The sequence below is a fragment of the Gopherus flavomarginatus genome, chromosome 7 (assembly GCF_025201925.1).
Source record: "Gopherus flavomarginatus isolate rGopFla2 chromosome 7, rGopFla2.mat.asm, whole genome shotgun sequence".
Taxonomy (NCBI): Eukaryota; Metazoa; Chordata; order Testudines; family Testudinidae; genus Gopherus; species Gopherus flavomarginatus.
Window position 1 is genome coordinate 93,245,485 of NC_066623.1, and position 25,247 is coordinate 93,270,731.

The window sequence follows — 25,247 nt, forward strand, 5'->3', positions numbered from 1 at the left end:
CTGAAAGGTGAGACTTTTTTTTAAACCAACGGGAGGAAAAGAGAAATGAGTCTAAAGTAGCAAAAATATAAACCTGAAGTCTAGAGTGAATCAGTTTATTAACAAGTTTATACACACACGCTGAGAAAAAAGTATGATATATTAACCTCACAAACAGCATATCTAGTTTTATAGTTTTCTGTCACTAGATGTCGCTGTTTTGGGGGAAGGTTCTCAATGTGCGTAGCTAAACCAAGTGAATAATTGGAATAACCTATTTTGGTTTGTCTTTCCTGTTTAAACAGAACCATTTAAAGATAACTAGGGCAAAGTTTTCTTAAAGAAACTTAAGATTTTTTTTAAATTGCACTAGTAATTTGATTTATTCTACAGATTTGAGATTTTTAAAGATTAAATTACCAAAATATTGTTTATGAAAAGCCTATTAAGTTATTTTTCAGCTTCTTTGGGGAGTTCTAGAACAGCTAAGAGTTTAAGAAAATACAAAAGGGTTAAATATTTAAGATTAATAAAGCCAAGAGTGACAAAAAATTCCAAGGGACAATACATTGATATTACCTAACAAATCACAACAGTGGCAGCTACGCAGGGAGTCAAGTTAAAAAGTTGACAAGGGATAGATTACTTAGAACAAACTTGCAAGCTCCTTTCCCTCCTCTCCCCCTCTGAAATTTGGATTAAGATTGCAAGATTCAGATTAGGGAATGACTCTTTTCCCCTCCCCTCCACTTGTCTGTATGGTGACTAGAAAACACTCATGCTCAGAGCCTACTCCTGCTCCTGTACAATTCAATGGTGCAGGATCAAGTCCTCAGTTTCTCAGATACTGAAGTAGAATATTAACACAAACAGCTTAAGTATTTGTGCAAAAGAGTTAAAAGTTTGCACCTTAAAAAAGCATAACTCCCTTTTAACATTAAAAACTGGTATGTTGAATACTATAAATTTATGGGTCATGATTTGTCTGTATTACACAGCATCAACTTCATGACATTTTAGGGTAGGTGAGTAGTGGTTTAAGGTGGGTGCAGGAAAGACGATAGGGAGAAACTAGACAAAGAAGGAAGGACAATTGTCTCTATGAAGAATTTGTGAATGTTTCTGTTTCTTCCCACAGAGAAGTTTTGTGAATTTTCTGTGCCTACAGCTCCCACATTACTGCCCTTCCAATAGCAGGAAGCAGCAAGGGGGAGATCTTTCCAGAATGAGAATACAGCAGTAAGGGCAACTGAACACCAGTGACTGCAAAGGCCAGACCTTCTTTCAGGGAAGCAAGCACTTCCCAGTCCCTAGGCCATAGTGAAGGCTTGAATTATGAGGAGATTTCTCCTCAGCAATGCTACCAGACAAAAAGATGGTAGCCAGCTGGAGAAATTCCAAAACTCGTGGCAGAACAGGGTGCAGAATTTACATGCTCAAGGGGAGGCCTGCAGGAGGCAGTGGCTGTCCTGCAAAGCTTGAAGTCTTGCTGGAACTGCCAGCATCCATGCCATAATTTTTCTAGCCTTGCATATAGACTGTTGCTCAAACAATAGCAGCAGCAAATGTGAATTCTCCCTCCCCAGAGCCTTTTGACTTGGGTATGAGCTTCCGAAGCTAACTCTGTTTCACGTCAATGAGATGGTGACCACTGAAGTCAACACTAGGTGCTGCTTCAGCAATATCCTCCTCCTAAACCAGATTATAAGGTCTGTGCTGTTTCTCATTTACTTCACACATGGTATAAGAAGTTTGTTTTGAACAATTCTTCATTCCCCACCCAAAAAGGTTTACCTAGTATTTTTTCCCCTCTCCACAGAGGATACTGGGCAGTATTGTGCTCTGCAGTGCAGGTACGCATTAGTTATAGTTTCATTTTGTGGAATATGTTTGAAATATTTCAAACAAACAATGTAAGCTTATCAAAAGATTTAAGTTAATTAACATTGCTGCATAATCCTGAGGAAGGCCGAAGTTAACTTCATCATTTAGGTCTAATGTGCCTACTTTTACAAGGGGCCTTGTCTTAAAATTGAAGATTAAAACTATGCTATCCTTTATAATTACTCATAATTCAACCAGAAACACAATAACGTGTTTGTTTAGCATGCTGCAACAGAGGGTTTATTCAGCTCATTTGAAAATATTTGCAAACGAAATTTATTTTGCCAACTCACAGACATAAGCTTTAAAGTATAGGCTGTATATAACTCAAATACAGGTAATACTTTTTATAACAATAACTTACAGATACAAACTAATGATAAACTACAATTTCACAAAGAATTGTAAACATTTTGCACAATTATCAGTCCTTTCTTTTAGGCAAAGTGCTCTTGATGATGAATAAATTAACAAATACATAACTAGAGTGGACTACTTCCAGACAATACAAAAAAGGTGTTTAATAAGCCTTGTAAACAACATAGTTATTTACGCAGAATCCATACATACTTACGTACTTGGGCAGCAAAATGGTCTTGAAAATGCTTTGGATGTTAAATAAAAAATGTACATTAATATCTTTTCAATGATATTTTAATACACAATAAATGACTCTTACGAGTACATCCTTACTAGCTTTTATCCCTGAAAGAAAGGAATTAGGTGTGACTTATTGGCAGTTGTGTCATTGAATGGGGTAGCAAGGGCTGGAGTCCAAGTGCTGTAGGTGAATGAGCTAAAAAATAGAAAGATTTATTGGTCAACTGCATTGAAAGTAGAAAACATTGCAAGCTAGTAAAAAAAGACAGACAGACACTGTACTATGACGAGTGTGCCACAAGGGAGCTGCATTAATTTCACTAACCTCAGCAAGGGCTCGTCTCTAGCACACTGGTTCTCAACCTTTCCAGACTACTGTACCCCTTTCAAGAGTCTGATTTGTCTTGCATGCCCCAAGTTTCACCTTCCTTAAAAAACTACTTGCTTACAAAATCAGACAAAAATACAGAAGAAGTGTCACAGCACACAATTACTGAAACATTGCTTACTTTCACTTTTACCATAAAATTATAAATAGGCTTGTCTGAAGAAAAAGCTTTGCCCTCCGGGGCTGAAGCATGTAACTTAACTTTGTGGGGCCCAGGCAGTTGCCCTGCTTGTCATCCCCTACTGCCAACTCTGCACTTGCAACCCACCAAAATGCATCCCATGACCCCCTGTGGGCTGCAACCCTCAAGCTGAAAAAACCCACACTCCTAGATGAGTTGAGTACCCCGGAAGTCTTGAGTACCCCCAGGTGTACAAGCATCCCTGGTTAAGAACCATTGCTCTAGCACAGTTACAGGACCTAGCCAGTTTTAACGGCATTATGATTGTTTCCAACTTCTTCATTCTGGGTCACAAGCTATTAGTGCCATTTCCATCCATGCATATTATCCTGCAGCTTGAGAAGGAAGCAGACTGATCCTGTCTACATGGCAGATGCAACCATCTCAGGAAACCTGGTTACAATACAATTGTTCCCTAACCTAATTATAAATATGATTCACATTTGTTGGTGTTGAAACAACTGAAATCCAGCCTACATTACAAACTGGAACTAGATTTTGGTAACCTGGTTCATAGGTGCTGACTCCATGGGTGCTTTGGGGCTGGAGCACCCACAGGGAAAAATTAGCGGGTGCTCTGCACCCACTGGCAGTGAAGCTCCCCCTCCCCTGAGCACGCTGCGTCCCCGCTCCTCTCCCTCCCAGTGCTCTCCCCCACTCCCCTGCTGCCTTACCGCTGTTTGGCAGTGCTTAGGACCTTTCGAGAGGGAGAGAAAGGAGTGGGGGCACAGCATGCTCTGGGGAGGAGGCGAAGAAGAGGCAGGGAAGGGGCAGTCACTTGGGGGAAGGGGGTGGAATGGAGACAGAATGGGGACGGGGCTAGGGTGGGAAAAGGCAGGGTGTGGTGGGGACTTTGGGGAAGGGCTGGAATGGGGATGGAGCAAAGGCCATGCAGAGGCAGGGCTTGAGCACCCACTGGGCAGAGGGGAAGTCAGCACCTATGATCTGCTTTGGAGATCACTGTAATAGCCAGGTTTCTCTGTATGCCAGTGTAGAGAGAGCTTTAGTCTGCAGTGAAGTTGCTAAATGTTCCACTAATCTCTAGTACTCCTTTCAAGTCTTCAAATACAAAATTCAAAACTAAAAAAATAAAAAAAAGTCTAAAAATCCTGAATTGGAAAATAAAAATCTTTAGAGTCAACACTTTCATTTATGATTAACTAAAAATGAGCAATAATTACATTTTTAAATTAACAGCAACAAATCAAGTGTGTTTAATATAATTTCTCATCACCAGCATTATTATTATGTAGAACGGTGGTTTTCAAACTTTTTTTCTGGTGACCCAGTTGAAGAAAATTGTTGATGCCTGCGACCCAACCGAGCTGGGGATGAAGAGTTTGGGGTGTGGGAGGGGCTCAGGGCTGGGGTAGAGAGTTGGAGTGTGGGGGTGAAGGCTGCGGCTGGGAATGAGGGGTTCACAGTGTGGAAGGGGGCTCTGGGCTGGGACAGGGGGTTAGGCTGCAGGAGGGAGTCAGGGCTATGGTCTGGGGATGCAGACTCTGGGGTGGGGCCAGGGATGAGGGGTTTGGGGTATAGGAGGGGGTCTGGGTTTAGGGGGGCTCAGGGCTGGGGCAGGGGATTGGGGCATGGAGTTACCTCAGGTGGCTCCCGGTCACCAGCTCAGCGAGGTTGCTAAGGCAGTCTTCCCACCCGGCCTCACACCACAGACTGCACGGCGGCCAGCAGCAGGTCTGGCTCCTAGCTGGAGGCATGCAAACAGCTTCGCAGAGTTCTCACCCACAGGCACCGCCCCCACATTGGCTGGTACTCAGGTGGGGGCAGCACATGGAGACCCAGGGGCCCCCGTGGCTGATGACCGCTCATAGTGTCAGAACAGGTAGGGACTAGCCTGCCTTAGCCAGGCAGCACTGCCACTGGGACTTTTAACGGCCTGGTTGGTAGTGCTGACCAGAGCCGCCGTGAGCCAGTGCCTTCCATTCCATGACTCAGTACTGGGTCACGACCCGCACTTTGAAAACCACAGATGTAGAAAGTACACAGTGATCTTTAGATCCAAATCCTCAGCTATGCTAATACAACAAAGGGAGCAGCTACAGCACTAGGTAATAGGTAGGGTCCCACCGAATTCACTACCATGAAAAACACATCATGAACCATGAAATCTGGTCTTTTATTTACTTTTACCCTATACTATACAGATTTCACAGAGGAGACCAGTGTTTCTCAAAGTGGGGGTCCTTACCTAAGAGAGTTGCAGAGGGGTCATAATCATATTTTAGGGGTGTTGTAATATCACCACCCTTATTTCTTCACTGCTTTCAGAGCCGGGCAGCTGAAGAGTGGTGGCTGTTGAGTGGGTGCCCAGTTCTGAAGGCAGCGCCCCACCAGCCATGCAGAAGTTAGAGTGGCAATATGATACCATGCCGCCCTTACTTCTGCACTGCTCCTTTCAGAGCTGTGTGGCTAGCGAGCGGCAGCTGATAAGAGCTCAGCTCTGCAGGCAGCAGTGCAGAAGAGTGGCAATACCATACCATGCCATCCTTACCTCTGTGCTGCTGCTGCTGGCGGCAGCACTGTTTTCAGAGTTGAGCTCCCAGCCAGGAGTAAGGGTAGCAGTACTGCAATCCCACCCTCCACCCCCCCCACACACACACACACCAGAGACACAAAAACCTTGTTACACCAACCCAGCTGCCCTGCCCCCCCCCCAACTCCTTTTTGGGTCAGGACCCCTACAATTACAACACCGTGAAAATTCAGATTTAAATAATGGAATTTACAATTTTTAAAATCCCATGACCGTGGAATTGACCAAAATGGACTGTGAATTTGGTAGGGCCCTAGTAATAGGTGTTAAGAGATGTTAAAGAGAATACTGGAAATGAGAAGCGATAGATTTCTTTACTATACTATTATTTACATTACCTGATAAATCCTCTTGCTTCACCTACAGAAAGCACAGATATTTTGTACTTAGATCTGAAGAGAGTTACAGTAAGTTATTGTACCTACCATCCATGTAGGTATGTAGAGCAGTTAACATTGTCCCATCTTGGGGTACATATGCCGAGTATGCCATTTCTTCTAACATTGGTGGAGACAGCCTAGAGGGCTGAACTGCTGTGACAGGAGCAGTCGATGAATGATTAGGACTAACATGTTTCTTATGGCGTGCTCTACAGTTTTGAAACCACACCTGAAAAAGGAGGAAAATGTAAATCATGTTTGATTGTATTTAATTTTTACATTTAATTTAAGAAAATCCTCAAATTTATAGTTCAACTGAAGCTGAATTCAGTGTCAGTGTCACAGAGCACATGGAACTGTGACTAGATCACTATTACATTGCTGACAAGAATGTTGAAATATCCTTGGTATGCCAGGTTGGATTTTTTTTTAAAGTAATCTAGTTTCCATTTTTAAAAAAAAGTTTGACCCTTTAGCCAGGGATTATAGAAGTCAGCCATTCTTCTAGAAATGTTCTGTGAAGTTTTCAACCCAGGGAAGAGTGAAAAGAGAAAGGAAAGCCCTTACACTATGGTTGGATCACAGTGGTATTGTTTAATGAAGAGGGTCCCCCAAACACAAAGTTTGATTCTGGATTTGAACTTCCTTTACGTTTTAGATAGCAGGAGGATAGATTTTAGCTCAGAACCCATATCTAGGTTGATCAGTAGATGTCCTCTAAATCTTAGTCAGTGTTTGTACAGTGTATTGCAGCAGCTTTGGGGGAAGTGAGTAAATGTAATTAAATCTTGCTCAAAAATGAAATCAATGTTTCATTTTTGTCTCTAGCGAATTTTGTATCAACATAACATTAATTGAAGAGATTTTTTTTAAAAACAACATAAAATTCATTGAGGTGTCTGCATATTGTATCCCCCACCCGAAGTGATGAAAAATGTACTGTATGCATCTAACAGATATGGGTATTCTAAACAATCTTTGCACGAAAGATTTGATCTGCAGTTATGTTTAAACTACCAGATTAAATCTCTTTCCAACTAAGGAATTCACAATTTTCTTACTTGCAGTACTATGCACTTTGAGTAACTCAGGTTTTGTATAACTTGGACTTTGTGTTAGTGAAATAAAGTTAGTACAGTCACCTGTATCACACGCCTGCTCAGGCCTGTTCTTTCTGCCAGTTTTTGGAGTGTTTGTGCATCTGGATTGTTGTCTTGAGCAAACTGTGCTTGCATAACCTGAAAAGGTAAGAGGTTGGTTTGTTAAAAAAAAATTAAGTATTGCGAGTGCTAGCAAATCAGATATGATTACAGGCTTCTCTCAAATTCATGGTCATATCCCTTCCTCAGGGTAAGGGAATAAATGCTTTTTAACCCCCAAGCATGTTGTCCCCGTTTATCTTTTTAAAATCATCATTTTCAGAGATAATCCCTTACTCAGAGTAATAAAACAGCCACATTCAGACACTTAGAATTGGAATAGGCATTTTTCTTTGTTCTGGTTTGCAGTAATGGCGGGGGAGGGGGAGGAGAGAAATGCAGGTATGACGACTGCACTAGAGAGGGATTATGGCAGAGAATTCACTGCAGACTAACTTAAATGTTGTTAGATAAAGTGTATAAACTGCAGACCAGTGAATACATAATAGGGGCACAGAATGAACTTTCCATGGTTGACAGGTTCAAAAAGACCAATCAGTCTAGGTCCTGTATTCTAAAGAGGATTCCCACTTAATTCTTTTCCAGCTGCCCTGAAATATGTATGTAATTTTGAAGTCCTGAGTTTATGCCACATTTACCTTTAATCCATCTCTGAATACTACACAGGCTGCATATAACAGACCTACTACAGGCTAATCTCACTAAGCTATGTCAGATATAGCTCAGCATAGGATTAGGGTGGTATGGTGCAATGTTTTGAAAACTGAAAAACTGATCGTTTGTCATTAAAAATGAATGGCATCTTTTGCAAAAGTGAATGTCAGTTTAACTTGGGTCTTGACTAAATTCTAATTTTGCCTAAATTCGTCCATTAGCTTCAACTGGAAAATAAATTTTTCACTTTCTGTCCTAAACTGTGCATCATTGAGCAGTTTCTTTTTTAGAGGAGTCTGCATTTTTGTAGTTGGCAAATAATTCATATGCTCAAACTATATAGTTCGTAAAGCACTTTGGAGTCCTTTCATATGAAAAAAGACTCCAAATTATAAAGGTGTGAGAATTTTCCTAATCTAAAAAGTGAAACTGCATGGCCTTTTGCTGGTGACTCTGTAGTGGCATAAAGGAAAATTTAAATTTGCTCATTTTTGGACTTTGGGGACTAATGATGCATTTGCCATGTATGTAGGGTTACCAGATAGCAACTGGTAAAAACGGGACAGAGGTGGGGGATAATAGGCACCTACATAAGAAAAATTCCCCCCAAAAATGGCACTGTCCCTTTAAAAACTGGACATCTGGTCACCCTACACATGTGTTTGCAAACTTTCATAGCATGGACCAAACCGAGTGTTTCACGGACCACTTCCTCTCTCATTTCCAATATCATGAACAGGGGCGGCTCCAGGCACTGGTGCAGAAAGCGCATGCCTGGGGCGGCAGGCCGTGTGGGGCGGCATACCAGTTGCTGTGAGGGCGGCATGCCTGTGGGAGGTCCGCCATTCTGGCGGCAATTTGGCAGCAGGTACAAAGGTGCGGGACCTCAGATCATGTGCATGCATGCTGCCACAGGCCGCCTGACTGCCATGCTTGGGGTGGCAGAAAACCTAGAGCCACCCCGATCATGGACCAATTCCTCTCCTATGGATACTACCATAAAATTCCAGTGGCAACTATAGCAATTGTTTCCATTGAGAAGTGTGGCACAAAAGAGGCCCACAAGAGTTTTGTCTTTTTTGAAGCAAGGTAATCACACTCCCCAATTTGGATATTCATTTAATGTACCCTTTCCACATGTTCTGTTTCTCTTAGAAACAATGAGAAAGGTCAGGCCTGTTACCGTCTAGCTCTGCATGGACGGTGGTTTGTAAGTTGGTGTGGTACTGCTAGATGACGTACTTTTGTTTCATGTGTGTAAGGGAACATTTGTAGGTTAGAAGCAGTCTAAACTAGTGGGTTCTCTTCTTAGCTCTCCAGTTCACGTAAGAAGCTTGTTGACATCTTGTAGAGGTGAATCCAAAGTAGAAATGGTTTAATCAAGATTTAGGACAGCCTTAGAAACAGAATCACCTATTTACTACATCATATAGCCCTGAAATACCACCTTGATTATATTCTGAAGTCCAACACTTTAGATACAGATAATTACCCACTCCATTTGACCCACACCAGCATTTAGATTTGCCAGTGAGTTTGCTTTGAGTATGAACAACAATAGAACCCAGAGAATAAGAGCATAAGAGACTTTATTGATAAAGTACTTTGGTTTATACATATTACCTTTTAAATTGGTTGTGGAGATAGAACGATTTTGCCCAATGGATATTACCACATATAGCAAAACTGAAAATTGACTAACAACAATTCACCCATCCCTCTAAGATTTCATAAACCGAAGCTATAAACCTGAATCTATTCCATAATTTGATTTAGGTCATTTACAGAGCTAATATTTTACATCAGCAGCTATTTTCTAGTTTGTCTGAAATAAAAACTCATTCTGTCACTCAGAGTTTTATATGAAAAAAAGAGATAGTTTCTTACTTGTTAATTGGGTTCTCCATGTCCCAATATGCCAGCCCATATTGTGAGTATAAGTCCTCCTACCAGCAGATGGAAACAGGAAAAAAGTGAAGCTCTTGTGAAGTCAAAGTTTGTAAAGTGCTTTGAATACAGAGCACTACGTAAGAGTCAATTACTATGTTATTCCTCCTATAAAGGCAGTTAGCTGGATGAACCTCTTCAGACTTCCTGAGCATTAAAAATTCTATTCTGTTCATATTAAACTCCATAAAAAAGTTTAAGGGAGAATATAGTCCCATCTTCACCAAACACGAGAGATGGCAGGATGGGATGCCTAGGCTGACTGAGAATACTACCTCTCAATTTTCCACCTATTGAGCGTGAACATGAAAAGCACCTTCCAATTCCAAAACAGGCATGTGGTGGGTACCAGAGAAGAACAGATGGATGGATTAAAACATCTATAAGCCTGGACTTCCATAAATGCATTTCTAGAGGCTTCCCACATCAGGTCTCTTTAGTGATATAAAAGGGTATGCAACACACACCCAGGGAGTTGCTTTACATATTTCTGGAAGAGAAACATTCCCCACATCCACAATCTCCATAGAAGCACTTGTCAAATTGTCTCCTAGTCAGAATAAAGCTATTTATACCTGCCACCATGTGCTGCTTCAATGCATTTTTTAAACCAGAGGTACGGTGAAGCATTAGAAGCTGTTTTCTTTCCATTTAGATAGAAGGAAGCCTTAATACGCTTGATACAAAGATAACACTGCATGTGTTTTTTCATGGCTCCAGAGAAGCTTTCTGACCCAAGAGGAAAGACCAAGCAGGGCCAGGTGCCTGGTGGGATAGAAAAATCTGAGCCCAGATCAAAAGATCGTATCTAAGGTAGAGGTGGTGATTTAGAAAGAAGCATTAACTCCAGAAGCCCAGGACAATGCTAAATTTAGAAAATGCAATCTTCACAAAGGCTCTGCCCATCGAGGTTAAGGGCAAAGTACGCTAAGGTTGACTTGGACAGCAAAAAAGTCATTCAATCCTAAATATAATGGGTCCTGAAACCTGAAGAACATTCCTCTATATCATCCTGAGGAAGTAGGATACCATCAGTTTAACCTGAGAGGGGCTTAAAAGGTTTCATTTGCAGCAATTCAGAAGGTGTGCTGATTAGCACAATTCCTATTCTCTTGGTGGGTTCTGGCTCCAGCTCAGCCAGTTGCTTTGGACTTCAGAATCTTAGAAGTGTGAATAGCAGCAAGAGAAGGGAAATTTCTTCTTGCCAAGAAGAAGAGTACAAGATACTTCTTTGTTCCCTCCTCCCCCACACTGCTGATATATACAGTCTACATATTGCATTTCTGTTTGGATTATCACTGCGTACTCCTTCAACTTGGGGCAGAAATGGCAAAGTGGGTTTTTGACAGCAGACAGAGACCAGTCTCCACCAAGAGCCAACTGCCACATTACTATGCCTTGGCTTAAGTGCTTCATGTCCACTACTATCACTCTATTGGGCCGCTCTAGGGACAATTCCTACTGAATACTCTCTTTTTACAACTGCCAAGGAAGGAGGATAGGCTGGCCAGAGCGAACTCAGATCAAGGCAGCAGAGAAGCCAAATTTAAGAGTGACTACATGTAAAAAGCTTGCTAAGCACACTGTATCAGGCTTTTTCTTTAAGAAATCCAAACCACCAATAAGAACATACTAGACAATAATAGTAAAGCACGGTTAAGGAACTGATTGTATCTTTGGTTTCAGAAACTGAGTCTGCAAAAGAAACGTCTTGCTGACCCGAGCATCAGACCTGACCCGAGATATAGGGGCAGCTCCAGACACCAGCACACCAAGCGCATGCCTGGGGTGGCAAGCTGCAGGGGGCAGCCTGCCAGTCGCCGTGAAGGCAGCAGTCAGGCTGCCTTCAGTGGCATGCCTTCAGGAGGTCTGCCGGTCCCATGGTTTCGGTGGCAGTTTGGTGGTGGGTACGCCGAAGGCGTGGGACCGGCGGACTCCCCCCGCAGGCATGCTGCTGAAAGTCACCTGACTGCTGTGCTTGAGGCGGCAAAATACATAGAGTCACCTCTGCTGAGATAGACATGAATTACTGGAGCTGAAAAAGATTCTCAATCATTTGCTTCAGTTTGTCACCCAGACACAGAGTTCCCAGAAAAAACTGCATCCTACTCTGTACCAGGCACATATATGCTTCTGATTCTACCTGCAGCAATCCATCAATCAGGTCAGGGATGACAGAATGGCTCTATGCAAGGAGAGACACAGTAAGGACTACCATTTTGTCTTGGTGATTCTGGACAAGAAGACAAGGACCTAAATGTTCAGTGCTGACTCAATGAAAAACGGAAGATGTGTTACACCATGTGCACAAATATGAAATGGGACACAAAGGGATGCCACCTTTGTAGCCTGTAGGAGCTGGAGTCTATTCCTGCTGTTACCTCTGTAATGATTGGGTTGACACTGGTCATAGATTTTTGTCTTGAGAAGGCCAAATCAGGTTTTTCCTCAAAGATCAACTGATCTGAACTATTCCATGACTGAAAAGCTATTTATTTTCATGGGGGATAGGGACCAGTGGACAACTTCACATCAGAGACTAGGTCCAAAGCTGTACATCTTAGTGGGCCATAATCAAGGCAGTCACGATGCAGGAGGAAGTGCTAGTGACAGAGGAGATTCAGCCAGCCAGCCAGCCTCCTTTAGAGCAGACTTGACCACACAAGAGTTTTGATTCATCAGCCCCCACAACACGCAGAGTCTCCCATCTCATCATAAGAAGTATATCCACTGACTGAGCTGGTATAGAGGGATGTTGGAAAATGCTTCATACTATACAGAATGTCCAAACCAAAAGAGTAAATTGTGACCATGATATTCTCACACTGCTTAAGTTTCAAATTCACTCTTTCAGTATTTCACTTTGCCCCAACCCCACCCTCTCTATGAAAATATATTTTTGACCTAAAACAGGTAGCACTGAGTAGTGAAATGAAGATTCTGAAAAAATAAGCCAACATTCCACTCTTAAATATAGAGGAGAATATGCTTTAATAGGTAGAGTCAAGATCTGAATGTTTTGAAAAAGTCACTTAAAGGGGTGGGGAGAAAAAGCAAGGAATACTCATTTGACAGTCATCATCAATACTTGTTTTATAGGTCACACACATTTACAATCTTCCGTATGCTTAAGCATATCAGAGAGAGATTGGTCCTTCCTCCACAAAAGACAAACCAGCAGAAAGTAGTTCAGTTATTCCACACACACCCCCCCTTCACCATATAAAATAAGGAAGGGTTAATTTGACTGGAGCCAACCCAAGAGTTCCTGTTTATGCTGATGCAAACATAATACTTTCCAGTTCTGAGGACACAATCTTGATCGTCATTAAAAGGCTGATTGTGGTGGTATAATGAAATCGAGAACTCCAACACACTAGTGTCCTGAGAAGGCATATGAAGTACATTTCCTTTGTATATTTTTTCATAATACATAATTCTGAAGATATTTTTTCTTTACTGTAATTATGCATAGTGATATAAATGTCCGATTAAATGGATTTCATCAATCAGTCATACTAGATCAACATTTTGGTTTCCACTTTGCACAATTACTAGTTGCCCTGAGGGAAACAAAAAGCTAGAGGAGTAACTATTTTATATTAAACTGCTAAAGCTAACAAAGTATTCCAGAAACATGCCATGTCTTGATAATTTGTTAAATAGTTTAGAACATAGACAATAGTTTGCTCATATGTAACTATATTTAAATCAATTTGTAGTCATTCATTGCATAAAATCTTTATGCATTTCTGAACTGTGTCAGTTTTCAGTGCTCACAATGCTGCCTCTACCTGGAGTTGATCCGCTGTGAAGCTGGTCCGAGCTCTTTTTGCTGGTTTCGGATGATTAACATCTTGTTCCGTTAGTAATGCTCCTTCCACACTAATCCCATTCCCTGATGTGAAAAAAAAAAATTCTGTATATTGATGATTCAGAATGATATTAGTCATAAGTCACATTACTCTGGAAAAGATTTCTAATGTTTGTTAGCTGGTTATTATGGAATTATACAATGGGTCCTATTTTGTTCAAAATTATGTTGGTATTAATTTGGAGCAATTCCATGGACATCCAGATTTCACTGACATAAGAGAGAGCAGGATTTGGTCCAACATTACATCTACAATGTCACAGACCAACTGGATAAGCTAGACATTTTACTTTGCTTTCTTCAGAACAACAGAAAGTGAGTTGAACATACTAGAATAAAAGAATTAAATATATTGGGTAGTTTGAACATTATTTTAGTTGAAATACGTGCACCTTTATCCTTAATAAAGCTAGAGTACTGCTTTTCTCATAAAAAGATGAAATAGCAGCAAATTTAGTTAAGGCTAAATGAGAGTCAAACTAGGAATTTAATAAAAGCAGTATATTACCATTTTCAACTTCTCTTTTTAGATTGTCCAACATACAATCATAATGTACTCTACAAAGGACTTTCTCTTCAACCAAAGCAAACTCCTCTCCAGTGGAAAGCTGTCTTTTGCAGGAGAAGCAGGCAAAACATGCTAGGTGATACACATTTCCCTTAGCCCTTCGGACCCAGTCAGTAGAATGGATGTGCCTACCACAACGAGAACAACGGGTTCCATACCGCCTATGGCAAAGAAGGGAAAACAAAAGGTTAAGTCACAGAAATAATAATCTAAAACATCACCACCACCCTAGGAAAATTAGTGACAATTTGATGGGGAAACAGTCAATGGGATTCATAGTAAGTGCACTGACTCTGTTCATTGGTTAGATGATGGTAGAATTTACGCTGCTTTTCTGGAGAAGCAATTTTAAAAGTTTGCATCTAGTTGTTTTAAAAACAGGGCTACAGTCCAATTACAAATTTAATACTTTCCTTAAGTCAGAGGGCAAAATGTATTCATCTAATCACTGAAGTGAAATCAAAGTCACTTACCCTGCCACTGTCTAAATACCCCTTTTAATCCATTGTCAACTGTCTCCCTGTCCTATTTATCTAGTGTTCTATGACCTCCCAGTTATCTAAATATATTCCACATTGCCCAAATAATTTGGGCCTTAATTAACTACATAGTTAAACTGCTAACTGAAAGTTAAAACAGAGAAAATATATCTAGAATGCTTCTAGAGGGAAAGAGATTAGATTCCAGGAAACAACAAGGGGAAAAAAGTACAGCATCTAATTTTGTTACGACCTTTAGAAGAATTTCAAATATCCAACTTTATCTAAAATACAGAGATAAAATATTTTTACATCAGAATCTGACTGTATTTTCAAGAGGAAAAAGTGACTAGAATACATCTATTATAAGCATGGATATTTATTCTTTAGGATTATGTGTGACACCAATATCTTCCAAAATGGATGCTTAAACTGAGGATCCAAAAAATCTGAACAACTAGCCTAGTTTTTTCAAAAGGGCTAAGCACTGATCAGTAGATTTTAAATTACTATTTAGTTTAAATTGTTCTCTTTTGGTATTAGAGTGGTCACCAGATGATCAGTTTATTTCATGGTTGAATATTCCCTGCCTGCTTTAGATTTGGGGTGAAATCTTAACTTCACTGAAATCAATGGCAAAGTTCCCATTGACTTTGAAAAGATGCCAGGACTTCACTCCTATTTTTGTCAATTGCAAGTTCCCCTCAATTCCCTTTGAAGCCAGTACAAGTTACCATAATCCACATTTCACAGAATCATACCCTAATCTTGCCTGCATGCCACCACACCTCCGAAACCAACTGCTCATAAATCAGCATATTAAAATTATGGGAACATGTTGTTCACAGGTTGCATGGAGATACAAAACAGTAAAATGGGATTTTTTTAAAAATTAATACTTTTCTATGGTGTCCTAAGGGTCTTGCTTGTGTTACAAGGAATTATATCCACTTTTTCTTGGAATAGAACATCACAGCTCTACTTTGTAGCCTTGAACCAGCACTATTAAAAGAAAGTATTAATCTGATGACTTTAGAATCTGTATTATTGCAAGGGCCTTGACTTCTATTGTGAATGGTTTAGTTGCCTCAAGGGCCTCAACAGTGAGGGATCTTTTCCATAAATGCTGTAGTTAATACACACAACATGGCACATTAAATAAATAATATATTATAAACTATTATGATGTAATTACATTTAGAGAAACTGCTTAAGGTTTCCCCAATCCCTTCTTAAGGAAATTGAGGCTCTGGTGCATAATGACTATTGAAACCAGTGAAGATGAAAGACAACCTAAATACCAGCCTAAGTGAACGTCCGGGCGTCTCATTCATTTGTTGCCCCAGAAAAATGAACTCCATTTTTAAGAGTCATATGATGTACCTGAAATAATCAAGTTTGCAGAAAATATCTTTATCTTTGATGTAGCAGCTGGTATGCCTTCCTAGAGAGGTTCTGCAAACACTGCACGAGAGACAGCGTACATGCCAGCAGAGATCATTTACCTGTGAAAGGGAGAAAGAAGACGACATACCAATTTGGAAGCATAAACTGTGGAGTGTTTTTGATTTATTTAAATAGGGAGGCTAGTCTATACTTTTGCCATATGTACCAGAGACTATCAGCATATACCATACATAATCAAAGTTTGTATTTATTTTTTAAGGCAACACATTAGGATTCTAAAAAATAATGTTCCAAATTTCATCTATGTCAATTAAGAACTATGCTTGAAGTTAATAGAGATCCTCAGTACGAGCTTCTGTGGTTTTGTGTTTAAAGCATAATAATGGGAAGCAGGGGATCTGGGTTCTGTTTCTGGCGCCAACATGGATTTTTTATGCCGAGTTCTGCTCTCACACCAGCTGAGTAATAAAGCAGAATTTGGCCTCAAGTAACTTTGGAAAAATTATCTAACCTCTGTGCCTCTGTCTGTTCCCCTATCTGCAAAAAAGATCCCATTAACAGAAAGCGCTAAATTCAATAGATATATAAAAAGTGCAGAGAACATTTGCCAAATAAAACAAGCCATGAATTACATCTCAACTGTGTTTTACCAGTTGAGTCTGCACTCTTGTAATAAAGTTTATGGGCTAAGATTTTCAAAGCAGTTTAGGACTTATTTCCAAATTGTCTAGGGGATCTATCAACCATTGTTTCTATAGTTCAAAATGTAAAATCTATAATGCTGTTTGACTTAGGTCAACCTAGCTCAGTCATTCAGATCTGTGAAAAATGTCATGTGGTTAAGTTGATTTTACTCCTCCCCTTCTTCCTCCCTAACCTGTAGATGTAGCTGAGTTGATAGAAGAATTCTACAGTGATAGAATAACCCCTTTTGTCGCTGTAGCAAGTGTGCACACTACAGTGCTACTGCAGCTGTGCCGCTGTAGCACTTGTTGTGCAGACGTACCCTTTAATCACAGAAAGTGACTAGTAGGTTGTCAACAATTCTGACAAGCTCTATACATTTTTATCGTCAATAGTCTAATGTTTTAGAAATACAAGTTGTTTGTCTATAATGTTAGTATTGTGCATTTTTATTATTTGATAAAGTGTAGAACAGATTTTCTACATTGGTCTCATTTAATATTTGCAAGGACGATAAATTAATTTGATAAGAAACCAACACTGAACATTAAGGACTCCCAGTTATGATAAGTAATAACATTATGGATAATACAACATTTTAATGAAAGTGGCAACCAAGCAACAAACTAGATCAGAAACGTTCATTCTCAGAGTCAGATTCTAATCTCAGATACCTCAAACAATGAGATCTTCAAAATCTGTTTGCTGCATGGAGCAGATTTGATATAAATAGTGTTGCGTCTTTAGTCAAAGATCAGAATGCTACCCTAAGAGTTGTAGTTGACATCACAATAATGTATGCATATGAAGGATGTCTTGAAGAGAAAAACTTCAGCCAATTATACTAAAATGTAAAGTTGTTTGCATATTGTCCAGCATTCTCTCTCAATATATAATCATATTGGCAGCAGTTTTTATTGAAACAAAGACAAAACAAATTAACAGATTTATCAGTACATCACAATTTAATGCTGATCTACACGTCTCAATATCCTTGTCCATGGTAAGAAACTGCCCTGTTGATAATGGCTGTCAGCAATTGATCCTGCCAAGCCAGGTTGAAAATGGTTATACTACTAGTGGCGGTGGAACAAAAGCATCTGGGCTGAACCAAGCCTCAATGATTCTAGAAAAAAGTATTTCCCACTATTGCCAACAATGGTTTTGGCTTTACTAGTGTTAGTAAACCCTAGTATAGATGAGCTGCTAGTGTTAAGCCCCACATCACATGAAACTGCACAGGACAAATTTAAACAACATGATGCTTAAAATTCTGGCAACAACCCATAGCCTAATTATCATAGGGGTCCTAATGCTGCTAGCACTCTCCTGTAGAAAGGGCATACCACATTTTAATTGTTCTCAGTATAGTCTTGTCCAATCTACATTCCTATTTAACCACATAGTGAACCTTGATTTAGGAGACCCATTGGTAACAACCACTGTCAGCAATGTTTCAGTTTCACACTGTAGATAGGAATAGAAAGAGTCAGACATCTGAGTAGCATGGTCCACTAGATATAAATATCTATTTAAAACTCTGTCTCATGCAAGTGGTACAGACTATTCATATTTGCAACTATATTCAGCTTCTACCTAAATTGCAAATTCTGCAGTTTTCAGACAGGGGAAAACTGATGCTCAGAGTGGTTAAGTGATTTATGCAGAGCATCACTGGGAGTCAGAGTCGGTAAACCTGGGTTCTAATTCCAATCCCACCATACCTTGGCCACTTGAGAACATTGTTACCAAAAAAGATTCATAAAAGGAGGAGGGGAGGGGGGATTTCCTAGAAGTAAAGATGAAGTGAGATTCTTTCCAGCTACTTTTCCCTCTATCTGAACTCATCAATGAATAATAAAGCAACATAAATATACATCCCCTACCCTTATGCCTCCAACCCTCAAGACAACGTTTGAATTGAAAGGGCTAACAGAAAAAGGTAAAATGTCTCGAGCAGTGCTAACTGTTCTGACAACATTTTGAGAGTGTTGGGTATGTGGTTGTTTATTTATGGAGCTGATTAAGTGACTTTTTAAAAAATGATAGGTAAACTTGTCTAGCCTCACGGCTGTGGACAAAAACAGGACATCCTGACCTGAGTGCACCCAAAAACCTTGAACCCAGAACCAAGGGTATCCTAAAGGCTGTAACCCAGACAGCAAATGAAAAACGCAAGTTTTATTTTTTAAATATGTCTTGGGGTTTCGTAACCAGTCTCTTGATCTTTTAAGGTCTGACTCATGATTTTTGAACACTTGAGACTGGTAATACTGCTCCAGTGCAATGTAGCTCCTTCTCCCGCTGCAGAAGCTACTAAACCATCCCAAGAGGATTAACTTATTTATATAGCTCGAGAACACTTCTGAAAAGCAACTTTCCCTTTAGAATGTCAAAATGCACAAAATGTCTTTTTATTAGCTACTGACAACGTAACTGGCATAACACAGGGCAGGAAAAAGAAACTGCCCATGGCCTGAGCAGCTTACTAACTTATTTTTAAAGAAAGTGTTTCCTGAGGCAACATATTCCTGGAATTCCCAAAACACTTAATTCTAGAATTCTCTCTAAGTAGCATCAACAGTTTGCCTTTCAACTAAAGCCCCCAACTTCCTGCAAACACTTACGTGCTTAACTTTGCACATGGGAGTAGTCCCATTGGCCGCAATGAGACTGCTCTCCCATGTAACGTTAAGAACATACACGTCTGCAGGATCAGGGACAAATATCGGAAAATAAAATGCCCAGGCTGCCAGTATTTTCGGGGAGTGGACGAGGAACAATTGTATAGAATGTGTGTCAAGGATGAGGCAATTTTCATTAGGCAAAATTAAGTCATCCATAATGCAGATAGATTGTACAGAACTTCCATATCTGTGCAGCTCCCTGTTCAAATCCACTCCAACTTCAGGGCCAACTGTGAGCAGAGAACATATTTTTAAGACTTTAAATTCTGTTTACACTCAATGCTCCCACATTTATAGTATTACTTGAAATATTTTTGCTAAACAACCTTTTGTCTGTTCTAGACAAGACCTAAGTTGTGGGTGGAGATCACCAATAGTGTGGTATTTTGCTTTGTGAATATGCACGGTTAAACTCCATGAAGTTCAGACCATTGGTTTTCCCTTGAACAAATCCTATTCAAACTCAGGTTAGTGGCTGGCGATTTGTACCACATTACCCACATGTCATTCAGCATTTACAAAGTATGCTTGGTAGTGCAACTCCACAGATATTAAATGAGGGGTTACTGTACTTTGCATAACTCAGCCACACTAACAAGGAACAAGACCGTGAATTAAGCACCCCAGTATTTGTGGTTGAAGTGAAACCAGTAAAACTCACATATAAATAGTGTGGCTTATGGAGAGATTGTTCTGTACTAGATACTGTAAATTCTCAACACTTAATACAAAATAATATAAACTCCCTCTCTAACAGTTACTCATTAGTCAGACTGAAATCAAAGTGTAGGATTTATTTTTCCTGGTACTTTCATAGTATAGGTACATAGTTTGGTTGGCACTTTACTCACAGAGGTTCCCATATTAGCAGCCATGTGCTTTTGATATACTTGTTTTTATGTAATTTCAGAACTAGTTCTCAATCAACAATGGGAGTCGCCCATTCAATTAATTATGCATATTTAAAATACTTCATAATCACAAAACGTTAACGTGTATGTTTTGTAAGACACCAGGGATAACTCAATTATATCAATGGGAGTTTTGCCTTAACCTCAGTGGGGCCAGCATTTCACCGGCCTCGGGTATTATTTTTGCAGTTTTAGACGGATGCAATTTAAAATGGCCAATATATGAAACCATGAAAAATGAACATACTGGATTTTAACAGGGTGGTGGCAAAAACAAAGAGGACATATTTCAGTGTTTTCAAATTTAACTATAGACTGCTACTAAAAGTTATTTTTTCCAGAATGGCACAGTTTAAGGTGAAATAGGAGGGCAAAGAATCTGGAACTCAGTGTTTCAGGTTTTGCGGATCATAAGATACAAATGATGAATTGTTTGAAGTAAAAGCAAAAAAGTCGATAGTCTGAGTAAAATTCCTGATACGATTTCAGACGGAAAAGGCTCTGTATTCTGGCCGCTAAGGCTCTGTAAAGGTTTGCATCATAGACAGGAGAGGGAGGGAAAGAAGCAATCCCCCAAGAACCATTATAAAAAGAAAGAGGCGGTTTTTAAAAGAAGGAAGTGAAATTATTCACTGCGCGCTCTCCGCATTCCCAGCCTTGCCGCCGAGCCCGAAGCTAAAGGGGGACCCCACACAGTCGTTCGCAGGAGCCAGACACTCTGCTGAGCCGAATCGGGGTGTTTCTCTCACACTGGTCTCCCCAGCGCTTTGTACACCAGGGAGTCGAGCGGGGCTACGTTCGCCTCCAGTCTGACGCGAGCCTGGGAGAGGAGCGCGCAGGGGACTAGAGTCCATTTCCCCAGGCTGGGGAGGCGACCCCGCCCGGGGTGGGCATTGCAGCCAAGGCAGCTGGAGCCGGGGAGGTGAAGCCAGCAGCGCGCTCGGGGTTCCTCCCGCCCGCTCTCACTCACTCACCTTCAGCAGGTACTTGTCCACGATCTCCAGGCCGCAGCTGCTGCACAGGCACTTGCTGGGGGCGCAGCCGGAGGCCGAGGCCATGGACCGGGGCGAGGAGGAGGGGGACAGCGGGGTGGAGGAAGAGCAGGAGTCCTCGTCCCCTGCTGCCTCGGGGCTCACCTGCGGGAGAGCGGGGGGCCTGTTAGCGTGCTCGGACCGCCCCGCGCCGCCCGCTCCCTCTCCCCCTGCCCCTGCCCCGCCGTCACTTACCAGCGCCCCTTCCCCGGCGCCTTTCCGTCGCCTTCCCCCCGCCAGGGCCGCCGCTCTCCCGCACTCCTCGGCCATGAGCCCCGGGAACTGCAGGGGAAACGGGAGAGCTGAGCGCGCCGCAGCCCCCCACCCCCAGCTCCACCCCAGGCGGGGGGCTGATGAGGCCACCTGGAGCCGGAGGCGATGCCCGCGGGCTCAGCTCCGGGCTAGCCCTAGGAGCGCGCCTGACCCCCGGGGTGGGGACAGGAGGTTAATACCCTCCCCCCTTCTCCTCCTCCAGCATGGCGGGGGGGCGGCTTATTTCTTTAATAACTGCAATTAAAAGGGCAAGGCTGGCCCGTGCAGAGCGGCCCCCGCGCCGGAGAACCCCAAAGGGAGAGAGCTTTAATGGGACACTTGAAAACTAATTGCAGCGGGATTTCAGCAGCCTGGTGTTTGTGCCAGTGACGCTTTGAATGAAAATGCTTCGGAGGAGTCAAGGGAGCCAGCGGCTCTTTGGTAAACTTGCTGCAATTAGAGCCGCCAGTGACTTGCACTCGTTTCTTTAAGGTGTAAATTGCCACTTAAGAGCTCAATAAGAGAACAGTTGAGCTCCTAAAGGATTATTTTTAACCGGCGCAGAAAGCGGATCGAATAATGGAAAATATCCAGCTGAATTTAATTTGGTGCCATTAAAAAAATCGCACCTTTGCTCAATCGCGGGTCAACATTTTTTAAAGCCATACAATGAGGAGCGCTATTACACAAATCCTCCCAGCTCTACGAACACGTTGCGTTTCGGAAAATGTGGGTCTGTGCGTGATTTGATACACACACCTCAGTTACTTCCTAGTTTTCCAAGCTTACTGAAATCACACTATAGCTACGGGGGGGAACATCCACTTTTTGGTTCCTTAAAATGAAATAAAATAAAGATTAAAGGTTAAATCTTCGTATATACATATCTAGTACAAATCTACAGACCAGCGGATGATATTGCTTAAAAATCCCTAAGCATTGAATATTCACTACGCGTGATAATTTTCCCACTCAAAACTACTATTTTCACAATTTTTGTGGTTTAAACTTTGAACCAAAAATGGAAGTTTCGCTCTAGTCAATAAAATAACCGCGAGCTCCTGAATGCTTTAAATATTCCTAGGCAAGTTAATAGAGTCACAGCCTCCTTCTCTCTCGCTCGCTCACTCATGTAGGTATATTAAAGGCTCGGTCTCTATTTTGTGGGGACACATTTACCAAACTAAGGTCTATTTAATATAACCAGCTTTTACAGCGTTGGTGACTTAAAGCAGGAGTACTGGTATCAGCGTACAGCTTTAGTGTTCAAATTATCGTGCTGATCTGAATGTTCATTTATTCAGACTAATTTAAAAGCCCTAGTGGGTCTAAAGGCTAAACAATTCCCCCACCCAGCCTCTTCCTTCCTGGCTGTACACTTTAGCTACCTAGATGTGCTTCGCAAATTGTAATCCACTACCACGTCTAAAGAAACTCGAAAAATCATGTCTCCCGAAGGTTGGTAACATTAGCCTACATCTCCGAAACCGACCACTCGCGTTCCCGGCAGCGCTTCTGGGTTTTGCCTAGGATCAGCTCACCTTCTCAGTGGAAATACCAAGCGCAGGAATGTCCTTGTCTTCCAGTTTACACACAAACATCTGATCGCTCTTCCAATACATGGCACTGCTAGGACCTCTTATCACATACCAACTCCAGAAAGGGCAGCGCTTCCACCGGCAGAGAAAACACAAAAGCACCTTTAAAGGGTGGGGAAAAATAAAGACTCCAAGGCCTGACTGTTGCCGCTACTTGCAACGCTGTTCTTAAGATCCTGTTCCCAACTTCACTGATGTGAGGCCCTTCAGAAAAAAAAGTTTTGTTTTCAAGTGGGTGGAACCTCACAACGAAAAAAAAAAAACCCCAACCTCGCAGCCTTTTGCTGGCTTTCTAGCCTCACCTCCTTGTGTAAAACCCGCCTTCTGTACATGTTAAGATCTTTATCGTTACAAGCAAACCTGCTCCAGATTTTTGCTCTAAAACAAAAATAAAACAAAACAAAACAAAACAAAAAAGCACCGCTTTTTTTTTTTGATAAAGCTCTGTCTTCATCGTTTGCCAGAGCTTCTCCTCCAAACCTAAACAAAGATTCAGGTTACACCTCTTTCTGTATTAACAAAGAAGACAAATATCAAGGAAAGCAAGAGCATGTGTGAACTGTAGGTTTTATCTAGTCTACTAGACTCCGAAGCCCGATATGTTTGTTTCACCCAGAGCAACACAGCAAATTCTAGCTATTTTTTGTTCTTACCCATATCGCCAAGTTCCTATCATTAAAACCTTTCTCATTAAGATAAAAAAAAGGAACATCTGAGCAGCCTAAAGCTTACGGCATTGCTGTAGTTTTGAAATCAAGCCTAAAAGAAGAAAATATGTTGCTAATTAGCGTCCCTATCTTTTATCGTGACCTGGACAGAGCCTGTTGTGAGTTGGCTGTCTACTGCCCAGAGAGTTTCTGAAAAATTAGAGGTGATTCTAATCGGTAGATAATTCTGTGTCGATTATTTGTGCTTTTTTCTTATGATTCTAGAGACACTCCCCAAAGAGTACCACCAAACGAAATAGTACTGATGCGTTCTGAACCTTTGTATTAGAATAAAGCAACAACTTCTGCAACTTGCAGGTGAGGAGGTAAATACTCTGTGTCTGCTTCTGTGTAGGTATTTAACTAAATCACATCCATGTGGTTGTAATTAAAGTTTTGTTTATTTTCCCATACCTCTCTCCCGTTGCTTTGTTTTAGTTCTGTCTAAAGGTAAATGTATAGATGCAAAGCATTTTTGTCAACGCTATGTAAAACAGACTACAAGCGGTTGATTTCGCTGTGTATACATTTGGAAACAATGCAAGTTTCTCTGACGATAGGGTGAGTTTTCGTATTTTCGAGAGAGAACCCTTGTCAACATTGTTGCTTAACGCACACCCCTAGCTTTCTGAAAATGTTATCCAGATTACAGACCGATATTGCGAAATCTTAAATACCTGAATAACTTTCACACCGGTAGATAGTTTCCATTGAGTTCAGAAAGTCACTGGCTATAGCTACTCATTCACTTGCAAAGATGTTTGCATAGATCGGGCCCCAGGAGGTTTCTCCTCGGACAAAAATCGACCCTAAACCCGATCGGACCTTAGATAGGAAGAGCTTAGCTTTCAGCCTAATCCTAATATCCATGCGATTGGCAGCGTGAACTCGGAAAGACAGGCAAGGCAGACAGTATTTTTTTCTGATTATGACTAGGTTTATGACAGTTAGTATAATAGAAAGCCTAGTTACCCGAAACGGCTGAACTCCGAGAGCTGGAGGGTTTCAAACAGAACGTAGGGTTGTGTATTTAAACATTCCGCCTAATGCCTTGTCCAGAGAATCATCCTGAAGTGTCATTAGCTCTCTACGGTTCAGACGGAGGATGAAGAAACTTCTGCTCGCAAAATAAAATCGAGAGGGGAGCAGAAAGCCTGCTGAAGAGCTCCAGGAAAGGTTGGTTTCTCTAACTTCAGAGATTTGGAATTAAAGGGGGGAGGGGCTTTCACCTCATGTTTCTCCCTCAAGTACAATGTGAAATGATTTTAAATATAGAGTATATTAATGTTTAGATTTGTATTTACTTATTTTGAAAGGGACAACTA

General features: G+C 41.2%; 1 protein-coding gene across 2 annotated transcripts; it reads right to left on the reverse strand.

Annotated features, from left to right (window-relative positions):
• Positions 1-2,016: 2,016 nt before the first annotated feature.
• Positions 2,017-24,976, reverse strand: LHX8 (LIM homeobox 8). Of its 2 annotated transcripts, XM_050961065.1 has the most exons (10): positions 24,895-24,976; positions 23,159-23,287; positions 21,561-21,647; positions 21,309-21,470; positions 16,029-16,150; positions 14,107-14,327; positions 13,519-13,622; positions 7,106-7,201; positions 6,009-6,192; positions 2,017-2,659 (listed from the first exon to the last, which is right to left on the reverse strand). In XM_050961065.1, the coding sequence occupies exons 2-10, from the start codon at positions 23,237-23,239 to the stop codon at positions 2,583-2,585; spliced, it is 1,134 nt and encodes a 377-aa protein (XP_050817022.1). In that variant the 5' UTR covers positions 23,240-23,287; positions 24,895-24,976; the 3' UTR covers positions 2,017-2,582. The 2 variants fall into 2 exon arrangements, with proteins under 2 accessions (XP_050817022.1, XP_050817023.1); XM_050961066.1 differs by lacking the exons at positions 21,561-21,647; positions 24,895-24,976 and having other exon boundaries at positions 23,159-23,381.
• Positions 24,977-25,247: the final 271 nt, after the last annotated feature.

What these genes read in the sequence shown, in the direction of transcription:
- LHX8 (XM_050961065.1), bottom strand. Translation starts at nt 23,239, where the DNA reads ATGTATTGGAAGAGCGATCAGATGTTTGTGTGTAAACTGGAAGACAAG. An exon ending in TGGACAAGTACCTGCTGAAG is followed by an intron (nt 16,151 to 21,308) that starts GTGAGTGAGTGA and finishes TCCCTTTCACAG; the next exon opens with GTAAATGATCTCTGCTGGCA. An exon ending in AAAAAGAGAAGTTGAAAATG is followed by an intron (nt 13,623 to 14,106) that starts GTAATATACTGC and finishes TTTTCACATCAG; the next exon opens with GGAATGGGATTAGTGTGGAA.